Source organism: Ursus arctos, unplaced genomic scaffold (genome assembly GCF_023065955.2).
Source record: "Ursus arctos isolate Adak ecotype North America unplaced genomic scaffold, UrsArc2.0 scaffold_19, whole genome shotgun sequence".
NCBI classification, from domain to species: Eukaryota; Metazoa; Chordata; class Mammalia; order Carnivora; family Ursidae; genus Ursus; species Ursus arctos.
This window is the reverse complement of record NW_026622863.1, coordinates 119,244-136,704: the sequence shown is the minus strand read 5'-3', so window position 1 is coordinate 136,704 and position 17,461 is coordinate 119,244. Positions and strand designations below refer to the sequence as shown.

General features: G+C 42.9%; 1 protein-coding gene across 1 annotated transcript; it reads right to left on the bottom strand.

Moving 5' to 3' along the window:
- Positions 1-146: 146 nt before the first annotated feature.
- PRDM7 (PR/SET domain 7) lies at positions 147-14,587 on the bottom strand. The gene is made up of 9 exons (XM_044382537.1): positions 14,521-14,587; positions 14,095-14,226; positions 7,120-7,169; positions 5,212-5,368; positions 4,476-4,577; positions 3,989-4,260; positions 3,517-3,584; positions 2,172-2,365; positions 147-484 (listed from the first exon to the last, which is right to left on the bottom strand). The coding sequence occupies exons 1-9, from the start codon at positions 14,585-14,587 to the stop codon at positions 147-149; spliced, it is 1,380 nt and encodes a 459-aa protein (XP_044238472.1).
- Positions 14,588-17,461: the final 2,874 nt, after the last annotated feature.

Genomic DNA, 17,461 nt, shown 5'->3' with positions numbered 1-17,461 from the left:
TACCCCCATGAATAATTCTCCTGTCTCCTCTGGATTCAATTTCTGGCCTGCACTGGGCTCTTCCTCCACCATTCCCTCACACGCTGTAGAGCTCCTCGTTTGTCCTTTGCATGGACTGGAAAAGGCCCTTGAAATTCTCCTCTGCCTTATACTTTTAAGCAAAGGTTTGAACCTTTCTTTGACCTCTTGACCTTTAGCTTTGTCATTCCACCTGTGAGGATCAGAATGTTGCTGCTGCTGCTGATTCTGATGGCCTGGGCAGGGATCCTCTTGTTGGAAATGTTCGCTTGCAGATATTCGTGAGAGGATCTGAGAAGGGTGATTGTGTTCCAAATGTTGGCTGAGGAATTTCTGACTGGAGAAGGCCAGAGAGCAGGAAGGACATGGATGGATCTCTGGCTTTGGTTCTCCTGAAAGAGGAAATTTTTGGTCAGGTAGATGTTGACACAACTGCCTGTGTTGTATGCTTTGTCTCCTGGTAAGGCTGCCCCAACACCCATTTTTATTGTGTTGACAATGCAAGCTCTGTCTCCCACCAAGTGTCCCTTCACTTTTCCATTCCATTTTTACCCACTACATCTTCCTCATAAACCCAGAAAGCCCATATCAAGGGCCTTTTCCATGTATCACCCAAACTAGGTAACCTCAAGTAGCATCAGAGACAGCTTCCCTCCTTATATAGATGGAAGGACAGTGACCTTTCCCCTCATGCAAGTACCTTCTAAGTCGTATGACTCTGTGACAGTGTCTGCAGTGATTTTGTTCCTGCGAGAGGCAACAACTCTTTTGATGACTTTGGTGGAATATGTGAGTAAACATGAACCTGAGTGTCCCCATTTAAAAAGACATATTTAATTGAGGACAATATGCATCTGGATCTCTATTAGAAAGTGGGATTTCGATTGGACAGTCGTGCACGTCTCATGGTCTAAAGGGCTATGGCTCCTGCTGCCCCAACTAGGTTATAAATTGCTTCTCTTTTAGTTTTCCACAAATCATAACATAAAAAAATACCCTTCATGCTGTGTTTATTTCATTCAGTCTCAGCCTATTTCAAGTACAATAGAAAGTCCTGTTTCAAAATATTTTCCCAACCAATTACGGGGATATATATCACACCCCCAAGTGCCATCCATCTTCTGCCGATTCGCCATCTTCTCTCACTGAGAGATGAAGTAATCTTGGAGGGGATTCTCCACTGTAGTCTTTCTCCAAAAATAACCAAAGCATCATCTTAGAACAGAGAACATGCCACTCTCCAGTTGAAAAGTGCCCGATCGTTCCATCTCAGTCAGGAAAACCCCCAGCGTGTCAGCACGGACCACAGGGTCTAGGGCATCTATGTATCTATCTGACCTCCATTCTTACCCTCTATGCTTCCTCCATCTGCGTGGATTCTCAGCCACACACCACATGTACCCCATCTCTCTTGTGCCTCGGGGCAGCTGTCCTCGCGGGCCCCCTCTGCCTGGAATCCTTTGCTCACAGGTGTTTGCACATCTCAAATGCTGTCTCTTGAGAGAGCCCTTCCCTGTCCAAGCTCTGTTGTACCCACCCTTCCCTCACATTGGTCCCCAGACACTTTCTGAGGACTAGTTTTATTTTCAAAGCACTAATTGCTGTGTGATGTTATGCACACGCCTGCATATGTAGATGTTTCCCTCATTCATTCAGTCATCAGCTGCTGAAGAGAACTGATTCTGAAAATCTCGTTCGGTCTGTATCTCTAATTCCGGGAAGCCTGTCTGGCCCGGAGTAGGAACTCACATGACAGCTAACTGAATTATGAGTGAATACACACCCACATACTCATATCATTTAGAAATATTGAACAAATTAAGAAGAAAGAGCTAAAAGGGCAGAAGAAACTGCCTTAGTGAGAGAGCTGGCAGGGGCTTGAAAACTTATTTTTTGCATCTAAGTTTTTTTATCAGTATATTCTATTATATATTTTGTGCATGAAATATTTAAGAAATCAGAACAAAAATAAAAAATTTAAAAATTGTCCCTAAGAGTCCAATGCATGTGACGTGCACCCTTATTCCGGAGGCGTCAGAATTGCACTTCTACTGACTTTAGACAGGGTTTTACGCTACTTGAGAGTTGGACTGTGGAAACTTCCAAGGAGAATTCTTCCCTTTCTCTCTGTTTTGAAGAGGAGTGGTGCCCACCTTTCCCTGCTGTGAGCTCGCTCTTCCACTTGCTTCCCCATTTGATGCCCAGCTCCTGGCCGTACTCATCCCCGTACCAGACCAGCAGTTCACAGCCTGGCCTGATGACCCGGCACGTTCGGTAGAAGATCTGCCTGTGATATTGAAAGGCCACCAGGTTCTGCTCCTCCTCATCCCTGGCACAGTTCACGTACCTAGGAAAGAGAACCATAGGGGGTCAGTTCCCACCACCTGTCACATCCGCCCCCGATGCCCGAGGCCTCCATGTTGATGCTGCCCACTCTCCCACTGCTCCTCAGGGAACACTCTGTTCATACTCAAGCCTCCATCACAGTATCATATGAATTCCCAGCTCTAGGTTCTGCTTACTGTCCTCAGCCTGCCTAGAAGGCTTTCCCCCTTGCCTGCTTAACCATTTTTCAAATCCCAATTCCAGACTCACCGCCACCTTGATTGATCACAAAACCCAGTGACGTCTAGTTTCTCTAAACTTTAAATTAAGTTCTGTTTTATACCATAGAACTTGGTGTTTGATCATGGACTCTGCTTCTAGATCACTACACATGATTCCATACTCAGCCCAAATCTATCTTCCTTTGAGAGGCCTTTCTCCAATCTCCCCACACTGTATCTGAAGTATGCCTCCCCCAAGCTCCCACAGAACTTCAGAGCTCTTTCTGTCTTCACACAATAACACAGAAAAACAATATTGTATTCACACAATGCATTCCCTGGTAACATGTGAGCCCCTCAAGGAAAGGGGCTGGATCATGAAGGACAGAGGCCTGTGGCCACACTGCAGCCCATATCTAATAGGCTTCAGAACCAATTCTATTAGAACAGAGAGTAGGAAGAGCTGCTGCCCTCACAGATTAACGGTCCCTTGTTTTAGGGTTATCCCTACACTGTATACCTCTTGAAAAATAGGGAAATTATAGTTAAGTATTCCTAAATTCAATTGTCTACTGTCTATCTGCAATATGTCTTCCATAGGACCTGGGTTGTATAATATGTTTAAGTAATGAACTCCACAATGGAACATAGTAAGTGCTTATGAATATTGATTAGATAAATTAGAGTGTGAATCCAGTGTTCCTCATGAGACTAGGCTCCTCGGGTTTTTTTCAGTGTCCAAATGTTATCTAGCATATTTTGAGTACATGTGCTATGTTCTTATCTCCTTTTTTCCAAAACTGTCTCTTAAAATGAAAGAGCATTATAAGGAGAGAAAAGAGGAACAGAGGATTGAGGGAGACCATTGAGGGAGGCATGACAAGAAGGAAAGGAACATGGGTTTGTGAGAGATGAATGTTCTCTCTGGAACCCAGAACCCTATTGGTCTTACCTCATCCAGTTGGCCCAAGAGTTATCCTTTCCATCCACATACTCATAGCAGTTTCTCCCTTTGGTGATCTGAGTTTGAGAAAGAGAAATTAAAGAGGTTTTTTTTGTGTGTGTGGGGGGAGGTAATAGGGGGATTATTTTACTCTCCTGTGGTCAATGCTATTTCAGCCTACATGGAATCCATCCCCAGTGTGACCATATGATGTGCTCCTTAGTCATCATCTACACATCTGGGTCGCTTTGTCACCTCAGAGCAGGAGTCCCTCAAGGGAGGAGCCTCCTGTTTGTGTCTGTACCATTGTGCTCCCTCTTACTCTCTGATCTTTAAGTAGGAGCTCCAGGTTCATGCAAAGTCCACTCAGTACACAGCACTAACCATGTTATTCCCATCTGTGTAGAAGGTATTGTCCTACCAATCCACAGGAGGGATGTGGGAAGCCAGAGGACGGGGGGAAGAGGTAGATGATTCTCACCAACCAGGAGTATCCGCTGTTGGCTGCCTCTTCATCTTCTGTGATTTGGCCTTCATAGGGACCAAAGTGTAGACCCAATGGTAGATCAGATGCCTCATTCCATACTCCAAGCCCAGCCTGAGGGATGCCTGATGGTCTGATTCTCAGACCAGGGGGCAGAGTGAGGGCTGAGCGGTTGGGTTGCCCCTTGTCCACTGCACTGTCCTTTACAAATGTGGGGGGCCCATGAACAGCACAGCTGTCAATGAAGAAGTTCTGACACTTCTCACAATCTGGAGGCGAGAGCAACAGGGATTAGGAAAGGGTTAGTGCATGTTACTGGACTAAAGTCGTTTCAGAAAGAGCCCAACACTCACATCATTTAGCCTCTACCCTGTACTCCTAGTCACTAGAGGAAGGGGATGATTTGGGGACCCAAAGACAAGATGAAGTTACTGTACCAGGAGAGAACAATTTCCTTTGAGAGTGGGCCAGGACGGTCACTTACAGAGGTAGTCATCATCCTGGGGCTCGCTGACCTCTTGGTATGCAAGGCTCTTTCTTTCTCGTAGGCTATACATCTTCACTTCAACATCCTTTCTCCTGAATTCTGAGTTGGAAAAGAGCATGTGAGTGAGGTTGGTGGAGTCTGGAGTATTAGTCCCTGTTTTGTCAGAAAATGTGAAATCTCCGATAAATTATTACCTGTCACTCTATATACTCTGTTCTCTGCCCTCCCCACACTCTTCAGGGAGTAAGACTCCATACTGACAATAGATGGCAAGTTCAATTTTAGTTTCTTCCCGTTATCAGGTTAATCTTTGCAATCTTTCCTCTTAGAAAATGGTTCATTCACATATTTCTTCATTCAGAAAACATTTGTTGAGGGCACATTACATGTTAAGCGTTGAACAAGGGCCTGGGCATTCAACACCAAGAAAGTATGGTCTTTATTAACACTGAGAGATTTATTGGACAACCCGCATGGGTCAATTATTTTATGTTTAATTTAATGTTTTCAGACAATATATGAGCTATGCATCCTTATCTTCATTTTACAGATTAACATTCAGGAGCTCAGAGAATTTATATTTGTCCAAGGCCTCAATGCTAACCACAGGTCTCAGGTTAGTCTAGCTTAAACCTAGGCTTAGCCAAAGTCCATCCCACATACCTATGTTGTATTCATCAACCTTTCTGGAGGACTTAGAGGGACTAAAAATCCCCATATTATTTTTTCTTACCCAATTTTTGTAGGGAGTCATGTCCAGAGGTACTTGCTTCTCCAGGAAGGGACACTGGTTTCTGGCCAAGCTCTGAGCCACTTGTGTTCAGCAACTTTGCTGTTTCTGATAATTCCTTCAAAGTAGATTCGTTACATAATGGCGCCCTGGGTATTCGCTTCAATGTGAGAGTCACATATTAAAAGACAGCATGAATTTCTATAGTCCTTTAAGGCTTATGATGTGTTTTCACGTGCATAACTTTAGTTAGTACTTCAACAACCCTTGGGAATACCTGGGGAGTCTGAATACTAGAGGGAAAAGAAAGGGCATATGTGGGCAATGAATGCAAGACTAGAATCCATGGCTTAAGGCTCTTTCCCTTTAAATTTCTCAAATTTCTCCATAAAAGTGAGAGTGAGGGAAGGAGATGACTTGGGAAGACTAGCTGGAGATTCAGTAAGGTCTGTGAAAGAAGGTTATGAGGGCTCATAGAGGAAAAGAGGGGATCTTCTATAAACTATTGGGCATTTGATGGAGGAGGAGATGTAGGCAAATGCATGGGACAGCACACATATGGCAGATGAGGTGACAGAGTGGAGACGGGAAAGAAAACAAAGAAAGGGTTGGCAGAAATGTATCTAAACACTAAAAAAAAAAAAAAAGATGCTAAAGTTGCCATTTGCCATATCCAGGAAAAAATATTTGGAATTAGATTAGCTGGTTCCTGTCAATTTTGTTTGAATAAGGTCGTACCACCAGCTAGCTCTCTTCAGTTTCCTGATCCATAAATTGGTATATGTACTAATTCTTGATGTTATGGAGAACAGAAAATATTATAATGATCATCAAATTGTTTGGTGAGCTATTTGATATAATATGAATATGAGATTACAGTCCTGCTATCAATTTACCCCCTCAATTGTCCCCATGTTCAAAATCTAAATCACAGATGTTATTGTTAGCGTTCCTTGACCTTTTTACTTCTAATTTTATCTGTAAATGTGGAATTACTCATGCAGAAAACATAGAGGGGCCTCTGGTGCCTTAAGCTGGGCCTGGGACTTCAGAGAAGAAAGAGTCTGCAGTGCAGAGGCAGTCTACACAAATGATACTGAACAAAATGAGAGTTGCCTAATGAGAGCTCAGGGGACGGGGTTGTTGCTTCCTCCTACAAGTATGAATATTTTAAATCAGTTCCAGATACCTATATGGAGTTTCTAATGAATATTATGTAACCTATATGAAATCTTTAAGTCATTTTATTAGTTGTTTCTCAATCATCAAACCTGAAACTACTCAGGGCTGGGAGATGCTTCCTCTTATTAGAATGGGAGGCTTTCAGGATGGAAAGCCTATCTCCTTCATCCGGGATCATCCAGTGTATGAATTCCTAGTATATTTGTAAGCCTCTCTTATTTAGAGGGTCTTAGCTCATCTCTCACTTTAGCATAATAAAAAAGAACTGAGGTTGAAATCATCAAATGAATGACGTAAATTTTATAAAACTCTGAAAGTTTTAATGAGCTTGTAAGTGGTTTAGAGAAGGAGCTTGCGATTAGATTGCACCACCACTGGTACTGTGATCTCAGATATATAATCAAACATGTCTTTGTCCCAATTTCCTCATCTATAAACGGTGATATTTATAGTACCTCCCTCATAGGGTTGTTGTAAGGTTTAAGTAAGTTTATTCATATAAATGCTTAAAATAAAGTCTGAAGTACAGTGAAAATAAAACAAGTGGTAGCCAATATTGTTGCTGTTCTTATTAGCTATTAAAGTGATGATGATATTGGATATTGTGCTAAAGAGATCAGGAAAATAAAGGCATCAGTTCCTTGGATACTCTGTGCATTTTCCTACTCTTACCTGTGTTTAAATCCATGAGAAAGATTTTCCTGTCAACAAGATTTGGGGAATACTCACCCTCTGGTGTTTACTCTGCTCCATTCTGAATGCCACCCAAGAAGGTCTGACTATAAAGTGATAAGAAATCAGTGTTTTGGTTGGTAAATGTTTCCAGACTCCAGAGGCCCTCACTAGAGACACAGAGTTCTTAACCAGGGAGTGACGAGTATGTGGACTGTCAAAGGGTGATTGGAAAATGCTTCTGAAGTATCATCAAAGCCTATGCTGCTACTGGTGACATGAACTAATTGACCTAAAGTGTTAAAAAAAATAGACAAAACCTCACTTATGCTTCATCCTATGTTCATAAGTTATCTATTACACATATTAAAACATATGCCATGAACATCTGTGGCAAAAATACTCAACAAACTGAGAATAGAAAGAAATTACCTCACCATAATAAAGAAGTCTATCTTTCACATGATACTCTGCAGTTAAAAACTGAAAGCTTTTCCTCTAAGATCAAGAACAAGGTAAGGATGCCCACTTTCACTACTTCTAGTCAACATCGTTCTGGAATTCCTAGCCAGGGCATTAGAAAAAAAATAAAGGGCATCTAATTTGGAAAGAAAGAAGTGAAATTATGTTTGTTCACAGATGACATGATCTTATATGTGGAAAATCCTAAAGATTCCACAAAAAAGCCTGTGAGAACTAACAAATGAATTCAGCAAAGTTGCAGGATACAAAATTAACACTAAAAAATTAGTTGCATTTAGGGAGCCTGGGTGGCTCAGGCAATTGAATGTCTGACTCTTGGTTTCACCTCCGGTCGTGATCTTGGGGTTGTGGGATCAAGCCCTGTGTTGGGCTCTGTGCTCAACACAGAGTCTGCTTAAGATTCTCTGCCTTTCCATCTTCATCTTCCACTCCCCCCAACTTGTGCCTGTTCTCTCTCTCTCTCTCTCTCTCTCTCAAATAAATAAATAAATAAATAAAATATTTAAAAAAATTATTAGGGGGTGGGGGATGAGGTAACAAGGTGATGGGTATTAGGGAGGGCATGTGATGTGATGAGCACTGGGTGCTATACACAACTAATGAATCATTGAACACTCCATCAAAAACTAATGATGTACTATATGTTGGCTAATTGAACTTAATAAAAAATTAGTTGCATTTGTATGTACTAACAATGAATAATCTTTTTTTTTTAAGATCTTATTTATTTATTTGACAGAGAAAGAGAAAGGCAGCGAGAGAGGGAGCGCAAGCAGCGGGAGTGGGAGAGGGAGAAGCAGGCTTCCCGCTAAGCAGGGAGCCCGATGCAGGGCTTGATCCCAGAATGCTGGGATCATGACCTGAGCCAAAAGCAGACACTTAACGACTGAGCCACCCAGGCGCCCCTAACAATGAATAATCTAAAAAGGAAACTAAGAAAACAGTCTTATGTTTAATAGCACCAAAAGGAATGAAATAACTAGGAGCAAACCTAACCAAGGAGTTATAACATTCGTACACCGAAAACTACAAAACATTGCTGAAGAATTTAAAGAAGATGCAAGTAAATGGAAACACACCCCAGGTTCATGGATTAGGAGTCTTAATATTGTTAAAATGTCCAGACTGCAAGGCAATATACAGATTCAATGCAATTTCTATCAAAACCCCAATGGTATTTTTTTTGCAAAAATAGAAAAAGTCATCCTAAAGTTAATATGAAATCTCAGAGAACACCAAATAGCCAAAACACTCTTGAGAAAGAAGAACAAAGCTGGAGGCCTCACACTTTCTGATTTCAAAATATATTACAAGGCTACAGTAATCAAAACAGTATATTATTGCATAAAGACAGACATATAATTTATGGAATAGAATAGAAAGCCCATATGGTTTAATAATCTTCATAAAGGATGCCAAAACTACAGAACGGGAAAAGGACAATCTTTTCAACAAATGGCACTGAGAAAATAGAATAGCCACATGCAAAAGAATGAAGATGCCTTAAAAAAAGAAAAGCAAAGCTGGAGGCATCACAGTTCTGGACTGCAAGTTCTATCACAAAGCTCTAGTGATCAGTACGACACTGGCATAAATATAGACACATAGATCAATGGAAAAGAACAGAAAACCCAGAAATGAATCCACATCTGTATGATCAATTAATCTTAGACAAAGGCATTCCTCATTATCCAATGGGAAAATGATAATCTCTTCAACAAATGGTGTTGGGAAAGCTGGACAGCAACATGCAAAAGAATGAGAATGGACGACTTCCTTACAACAAACACAAAAATAAATTCAAAATGGATTAAAGACCTAAATGTGAGACCTAACACGATGAAAATCCTGGAGGAGAGCACAGGCAGTAACCTCTTTGACACTGGCCACACCAACTTCTTTCTAGATATGTCTCCTGAGGCAAGGGAAACAAAAGCAAAAATAAAATATTGTGACTTCATTGAAATGAAAACCTTCTGAACGGTGAAGGAAGCAATGAACAAAATTAAAAGGCAACCTACAGAATGGGAGAAGATATTTGCAAATGACATATCTGATAAAGAGCTAGTACCCAAAATATACATAGAATTTATAAAACTCGGGGGCGCCTGGGTGGTGCAGTCGTTAAGCATCTGCCTTCGGCTCAGGCCTTGATCCCGGCGTTGTGGGATCCAGAACCACATCAGGCTCCCCCGCTAGGAGCCTGCTTCCTCTCCCACTGCCCCTGCTTGTGTTCCCTCTCTCGCTGGCTGTCTCTCTCTGTCAAATAAATAAAATCTTTAAAAAAAATTTATAAAACTCAACACCTCCAAAATGAATAATCCAATTACAAAATGGGCAGAAGACATGAATAGACATTTTTTCCAAAAAGACATACAGATGGCCAACAGACACATGAAAAAATCCTTAACATCACTGATCATCAAGGAAATACAAATAAAAACTACAATGAGGTTTCACCTCACACCTGTCGCGGTGACTGAAATCAACAACACAAGGTGAGGATGTGGAGAAAGGGGAACCTCTTGTACTGGGGCTGGGGATGCAAACTGGGGCAGCCACCCTAGAAAACAGTATGGAGTTTCCTTGAAAAGTTAAAAATAGAACTACCCTATGATCCAGCAAATGCACTACTAGATACCACCCAAAGAATATAAAAATACTAATTCAAAGGGTTATATGCACCCCAATGTTGATGCCAGCAATATCTACGATAGCCAAACTATGGAAACAGTCTAAGTGTTCATCAACTGATGAATGGATAAAGAAGATGTCATATATATATACATACATGTATATATATGCCATAAAAAAGAATGAAATCTTACCATTTGCAACAACATGGATGGAGCTAGAGAGTATTATGCTATGTGAAATAAGTCAGTCAGAGGATAGATACCACATGATTTCACTGATGTGTGGAATTTAAGAAATAAAACAAATGAGCAAAGGTGGAAAAAAGAGAGGCAAACCAAGAAACAAATTCTTAACTACAGACGAGAACACACTGATGGTTACCAGAGGGGAGGCGGATGGGGGGATGAGTTAAATAGATGTTGGGGATTAAGGAGTGCACTTGTGATGAGCACAGGTTGTTGTATGGAAGTGTTAAATTACTATACGGTACACCTGAAACTAGTATAATTACTCTGGATGTTAACTAACTGGAATTAAAACAAAAACTTAAAAAAAAAAGAATGAAGATTGACCTTTATCTTACATCTTGTACAAAAATCAACTCAGAATGGACTGTAGACCTAAATGTATGACCGGAAACTATAAAACTCTTAGTAGAGGGGCGCCTGGGTGGCACAGCAGTTAAACATCTGCCTTCGGCTCAGGGCGTGATCCCGGCGTTGTGGGATCGGGTCCCACATCGGGCTCCTCCGCTATGAGCCTGCTTCTTCCTCTCCCACTCCCCCTGCCTGTGTTCCCTCTCTCGCTGGCTGTCTCTCTGTCACATAAATAAATAAAATCTTTAAAAAAAAAATAAAACTCTTAGTAGAAAACAAGGGGAAAAGCCTCATGACATTGGAATGGGTGACAATTTCTTGTTTATGACCAAAAGCACAAGCAACAAAAGCAGAAATAGACAAATGGAACCATACTAAACTTAAAAATTTCTGTGCAGCAAAGAACACAATCAACAGAGTGAAAAAGCAACCTAGGCAATGGGAAAAAATATTTGTAAAACATAAATCTGTGATAAGAAGTTAATATCCAGAATAGACAAAGAACTATAACTTGATAGTAAAAAATCAAGGAACCCTATTAACAACTGGGTGCTATGGAATGAATTATGTCTCTCCAAAACATCCCTATGTGAAACCCTAACCTCCAATGTGATGGTATTTGGAGATGGGGCCTTTGGAAGGTAATCACAATTAGACAAGGTCGTGAGAATGTGGATCTCTTTCTTTCTCTCTCCAAGAGCATGCATATACAAACAAGAGGTTGTGAGAGCACATGGCAAGATGGAGGCTGCCTGCGACGCAAGAAGAGAACTGGACTATGCTGGCACTCAGATCGTGGACTTCCAGCCTCCAGAACTGCGAGAAAACAAACTTCTGTGGTTTACCCACTAAGCCCATGGTATTTCATTATGGCGACTTGAGCTGATTACTATAATGGCAAAAGGACTGGAACAGACATTTCTCCAAAAAAGGTACACAAACGGCCAACAAGCACATGAAAAGACGCTCCATATCACTAACCTCAGGGAAATGAAAATGGAAATTGCAATGACATATTATCTCATACCCATTAGGATGATCACTATGGAAAAAACAGACAATAACAAGGGTTGACAAAGATGTGGAGAAATTGGAACTCTTAACACTGTTGGAGGGAATGTGAAATGTTGCAGTCATCATGGAAAACAGCATGGCATTTCCTCCATAAATTAAAAACAGAATTGTCGTATGATTTAGGAATCCAACTTGTGTGTATATATACAAAAAACTGGAAATAGGATCTTGAATAAATATTTGAACATGATCATTGCAGCATTATTCATAATAGTTAAGAGATAGAAGCAACCTAAATGTCCATTGACAAATAAATGGATAAAGAAAATGTCATATATTTGTGTATATATATACACACACAATGGAATATTAGCCTTAAAAATGAAGGATATCTTGTAATACGTTACGTCACGGATGGACTTTGAGGATATGCTAATTGAGATAAACATCACAAAAGTGCATGATTCTACTTATATGAGGTATCTACTTCATGGATATGGAGAATAGACAGGTTGTTTCCAGGGCCTGTGGCAGGGAGGGGGAAATGGGGAGTTGCTGTTCAATAGGCATAGAGTTTCAGTCACGCAAGGTGAAACAGACCTGAACATCTGTTGTTCAAGAATGTGCATAGAGTTAACAAGACTCTGCTGTACACTTAAACCTTGTTAAGGGGGTAAATTCATGTTGTTATTGGTATGTTTTGTAACCACAGTAAAAACATTGGGTGGGGTGGGGGTTTTAGCTGAGTCCAGATAAAGCTGTGGAGCTATATGGTAAACCATGGGGTATGTTTCCTATGAAGACTTTCCTTTAATGTCAAAATCTTTGTGAACAACCAGACATTGTGTTTTCAGATCTCTTACACTACTTTTAAGAGCCTAAGGAATCTGGGGTGCCTGGGTGGCTCAGTTAAGCGGCCAACTCTAGGTTTCAGCTCAGATCATGATCTCAGGGTCAGGATATCAAACCTTGTGTGGAGCCCTGCATGGAGCCCTGTGTCGGGTCTGGGATCAGCAGGGGAGTCTGCTTCTCTCCCTCTGCCCCTTCCCCCACTCATGCTCTCTCTCTCAAATAAACAAATAAATAAATAAATATTGTTTAAAAAGTTTAAAAAAAAAGAGCCTAAGGAATCTGAAATCCATAGATGGAATCATAGACCTAGTCCAAGTTGCTTTCTCCAGCTTATGTAGATCGCCTCTTGCTCTAAACTCCCTTGTCTGAATAGCAAGAGGACGTTTTTGTAAACGTTTTTGTAAATTTCTCTTTTGTAATGATGGTGTTTGACGTCGGTTGCCTGACGGTGCTCTGGTAAGTGATATGTGGGAAAGATGAGGGAGACAAAATAATTATCTCAAACCCTCTTCCAGAATTAAAACAAAGCGTCTGGTTCATTTTGGGTTAAAAAGATCATGTGTGTGATTAAATAAACATAAACAATAATGTATTTTTACATATGTTCATCATATTCTCTTCTAAGACATTTAACCCAACAACTGAATAATAAGAATAACTGAGATTAGCTCTTTGGTGGACTTACAGCCTAATTAAGGTATCTTTAACTGCCCTTTCACTAGCTAATAAGGTTTAGCCAAAACAGTCTTTTTAAAAAAAAAAGTGATAAATTTTAAATATATAGAAAGATGTGGAGAATCATACTGGAAAACCTATATCTCCACCACCATTCAGCCTTGTCTCAACATTCTGCCACAACTGTATATCTTTACATCTTTTTATTTTTCTCTCTATATCTTTTAATTTCTATTTTAAAATTCAAAAACAAAAAGAAAAACAAGCAGAAAAATAGGGTGCCTGGGTGGCTCAATCGGTTAAGCGTCTGCTTTCAGGTCATGATCTGGGGGTCCTGCGATTGGCCGCCTTCAGGCTCCCAGCTCAGTGGGGAGTCTGCTTCTTCCTCTCCCTCTGCCTCTCCCCCAACCCGGGCTCTCTCTCTCTCAAATAAATGAAATCTTTAAAAAAAAAAAAGGGAGAAAACTAGCCAAGACACAGCAAAGTCACCTACCATCCCTTCTTTTTTCTCTTATGATAACTATTCTGAATTTGGCATTTCTTTTGTTTTTATACATTTACCACCTATTATCCACTATTAATGTATTTATAAAAATATAATTATTGTCCACATTTAAAAACTACATATGAATAGCCTCTTACTATGTGATATGCTGTTTTGCATCTTGCATTTACGTTTTTGAGGAAATAGTTTCCTTTGTTAACTCCTGAGATGCAGCTGAAACCTAAACCTTGAGTTTCCAGAGGAAACCACAAAATCTTCCTGGCCCCTCACCTTGCTGCCTCGGCGTCCATTCTTCATCAGAATCCTCAGTGTCATCTACTTGGGATTTGATGGCCTGCCTGCGGTGACACATGAAAGCTGGGCGAGGGGCTCTGAGACCTAGAAAGAAGCAAAATTCTTGTCCTAAAAGGAAAGAGCTAGAAGGAGGAACAAAGCACAGTGGCAATGGACAGCAGCACCCAGTCAGTGCGACTCAGCTGATGGGCTGCTAGAGTCTAGAACAAGACAAGAGGTGAGCTCTGCATTGGGCCAGTGCGAGCCTACATTGACAGCAAAGTACCAAATTTCACTCCAGATTTGTCTTCACACCAGAGAGAACTGTGAGCACACAGAGCCACCCGAGAGGCAAACTAATACAGGGACTGAAGGCCTGTTTCAAGTTTCCCAGGCTCGTCAGCACCCAGCACTTCTCATTACCTATAGTAATCAGCGCTTCGTAGTTCCTTTTCACATTCCTGTATCGGATTTTCTCCCAGTCTCCCATCTCTGTCCATTCTTCCTTGGAGAAGTATATGGAAATGTCTTTGAAAGCATCTTTGGCCTAGAGAAAATAATAGATTCCATCAGTGACTTACTAATACAAGTCAGGACTTCGAGCTGGGCTTTCTCCCCCTTAAATGTAGTGCATTCTCCGATTCCTTTGAGTGCTCTCTGTGAAGCAAGGGTAAACAGCTTCTCTCCTTCCTGATGGTGTCCAGATTAACTGAACAAACGCTGAGCATTTTACTAGCTCTCTCCTGACAAAGAGCAATTGCTGATGGTACTGTCCTGTGCCCCCACCCCATCCTGTAAAGGAGCAAGTGCCTCCATCCTGTGTCCATTCCCAGAGAGGGTCCCCCACCGCTGTAGGCCAGGAGTATGTGGTCCTCCAGGGACCACCGCCTTGTCACCAGGCCCCGTCCTCATCCTTCCTACAGATGTGCTTGGAGCCCAGCTTCTCCCACACCTCTCACCGTGGGCTTCCACCCTGTTCTCCCCGAGTCTCTCTCAGGCGTCTCCTCTGGGGACGTGTTGAGGCTTATGGTGCTGGGACCTCCAGGCAGGCTCTGCTCTGACTCTGAGGCTGGCGATGTCCTCATGAGTCTCTCTGCCCCCAGGCTAAGGCACCTGTGGAAGAAGAAGGTGCTGAGAGGGGTGACAGCTCAGACCACTGCCCAGAGCCATGTCTGTCTTCTCTGTTTGGATGGGGTGTCAGAGCAAGAAGATGTGGGGACCCCCGAGAGAATTAAAAGATGCAGGGGAGATGGGGCTATTGATGGGATGGAAGAATCTCTACTGGCAATGACAGGCCATCCTAACGTGAGCTAGATTTTGTTTCTTTTATTCCACTGCAGCTCGGCCCATCTGAGGAAAGGTGGCAAAGGCCCCTCGAGGGATGTGGCTGTGGGTGCTTGATGGGAGTCCTGAGGTGCAAGGCCAGAAGAGCACCAAGGAGATCTGGGAGTCCCTGAGTGCCAGGACTGGGGACAGACTATCAGCTCTGTTCCAGGGAGAAGAAGTGAGTATTTCTCAAAGAAGGGTGTCTTGGGATGTCCCCCTGGGGATTCTGGAAAAATCTGGGTATAAACAGGCTCCATCTCTAAGGGACAGAGAGATCTCAGGGTGAGGGGATTTGGTTTCACTCAGGGTGAGGGGGTTGGGGTTTCTCATGTCAAGGGTATTTGGGGCGTCAGGCAGAGGACATTTGGGGTTTCTCAGGCTGATGGTATTGGCAGTCTCTCAGGACAAGATTTAGGGTCTTTCAGGCTGGAGAGATTTAGAATGCTCAGGTTGACAGGATTTGGGATCTTGAGACTGAGGGAATTTGAGGTCTCTCATTCTAAGATTTGGAGTCTCTCGTTAATGGGCTTGAGGTTTTCTGGCATGGAGGTTACTTGGGGTCTGTGAAGCTGAAGGGATTTAAGAGTTCACAGGCTGAGGGTATTCAGGGTCTCTTGAGGCTGGGGAAATTTGTTCTCTGCGGGTGGTACATTTCGGGCGTCTCAGGCTGAGGGTTTTGGGGTGCCTCAGGCTGAGGGCAATTGGTGTTAGGATATTTTGGGGTCTAAGTATTGAGGGATTTAGTGTTTCTCTGGGTGAAGGGATTTGAGGTTTCTGCAGCTGAGGTGCTTTGGGGTCTCACGCCGAGATGTGAGGTCCCACCAAGGCAGCGAAATTAGGTTCCCTCAAGGCGGCGAGACTTGGTGTCCCTTGAGGCTGAGGGGATTTGGAGCCAGCCAGGCTGAGGGGATCTAGGGTTTCCCGGGTGGGATTTGAAGGTTTCAGAGTTAGGGTCTAGAAGGGTTTCACAGGGCACGGCAAAGGCCTCCGTGTTCCCGTCAGTCTCCCCAGCCTCCCTCACTGCCCACCCTGGTCTGGCGCCCTCGCGTAGCCCGCGCGCGCTTCCCGCCCTGTGAGAAATGACAGGCAGCGGAGGGCGAGATACCCACTTGTAGGACCCTGTCAGGCAGAAACCACCAATCAGCGCTGCAATCAAAGTGGCCCCTCCAATTGGCGGTCAGAAGGGGTTTAATGGGGAGGAGCTTAGGGCCAGCTGTGTGTGTCAGTCATTGGCAGAACACCACCCCCGTGGACGGTCCCGCCCCACCCCACGGGGATTGGCTGCTCTGAGTGCAGTGTGTGTCTGTCAAGAAGCCCCAGCACGCAGGCGCAGTAGGGCAGTTTTTACGCTGAAGTTGGTGAAGGCGGCGCAGGGCAGGAAACTGAGCAGAGTATCCTGCAGCCCAGGCTGATCCTAGCCCATTGAGCTGACTGCAGGTCTGTAGGGTGGACCTGGCCGTCCTGCGTCCTGACAAAGATTCTTTGTTCTGCCAGACTTTCAGGCTCTGGAAGGGTCTCTTAGGCCCATCTGTGCCCTTCTTTGTAAAATCCACCTTTAGCAATAGCTATATATGACCGTTGAGTACACAGTGAGTATCGCATTACATTCAGGGGACAGCTGTGTAATACAGTAATGTGTGACGATACAATGTATAGACGCCAGGTTTAAACCCAACAGATGGAAGAGTAAGTACATTAGAAAACCACTCGGAGGATTCTTTTTTTAAATTTATTTTTTATTTATTTTTTTTAGAGTGAGTGAGAGAGAGCAGGAGCGGGGTAGGGGGGCCGTGGTGAGGGGCAGAGGGAGAGAGAGAGAGAATCTTCAGCAGGCTCCATGCCCAGTGAGAAGCCTGGATTGGGGCTCAAGGTGGGGATCCACGCAGGGCTCCATCTCACCACCCTCAGATCATGACCTGAGCTGAAACCAAAAGACGAATGCTTAACTAACTGAGCACTCAGGTGCTCCTACTCAGAGAATTCTTAAACTAAAAGTAGAAGTGGCATTTGTGAGTCAAAAGCATGTTTCAACAATATA

What these genes read in the sequence shown, in the direction of transcription:
- PRDM7 (XM_044382537.1), bottom strand. Translation starts at nt 14,587, where the DNA reads ATGGGAGACTGGGAGAAAATCCGATACAGGAATGTGAAAAGGAACTAC. An exon ending in CGAAGCGCTGATTACTATAG is followed by an intron (nt 14,227 to 14,520) that starts GTAATGAGAAGT and finishes CTTTCCTTTTAG; the next exon opens with GACAAGAATTTTGCTTCTTT. An exon ending in AGCAGAGTAAACACCAGAGG is followed by an intron (nt 5,369 to 7,119) that starts GTGAGTATTCCC and finishes CTCACATTGAAG; the next exon opens with CGAATACCCAGGGCGCCATT.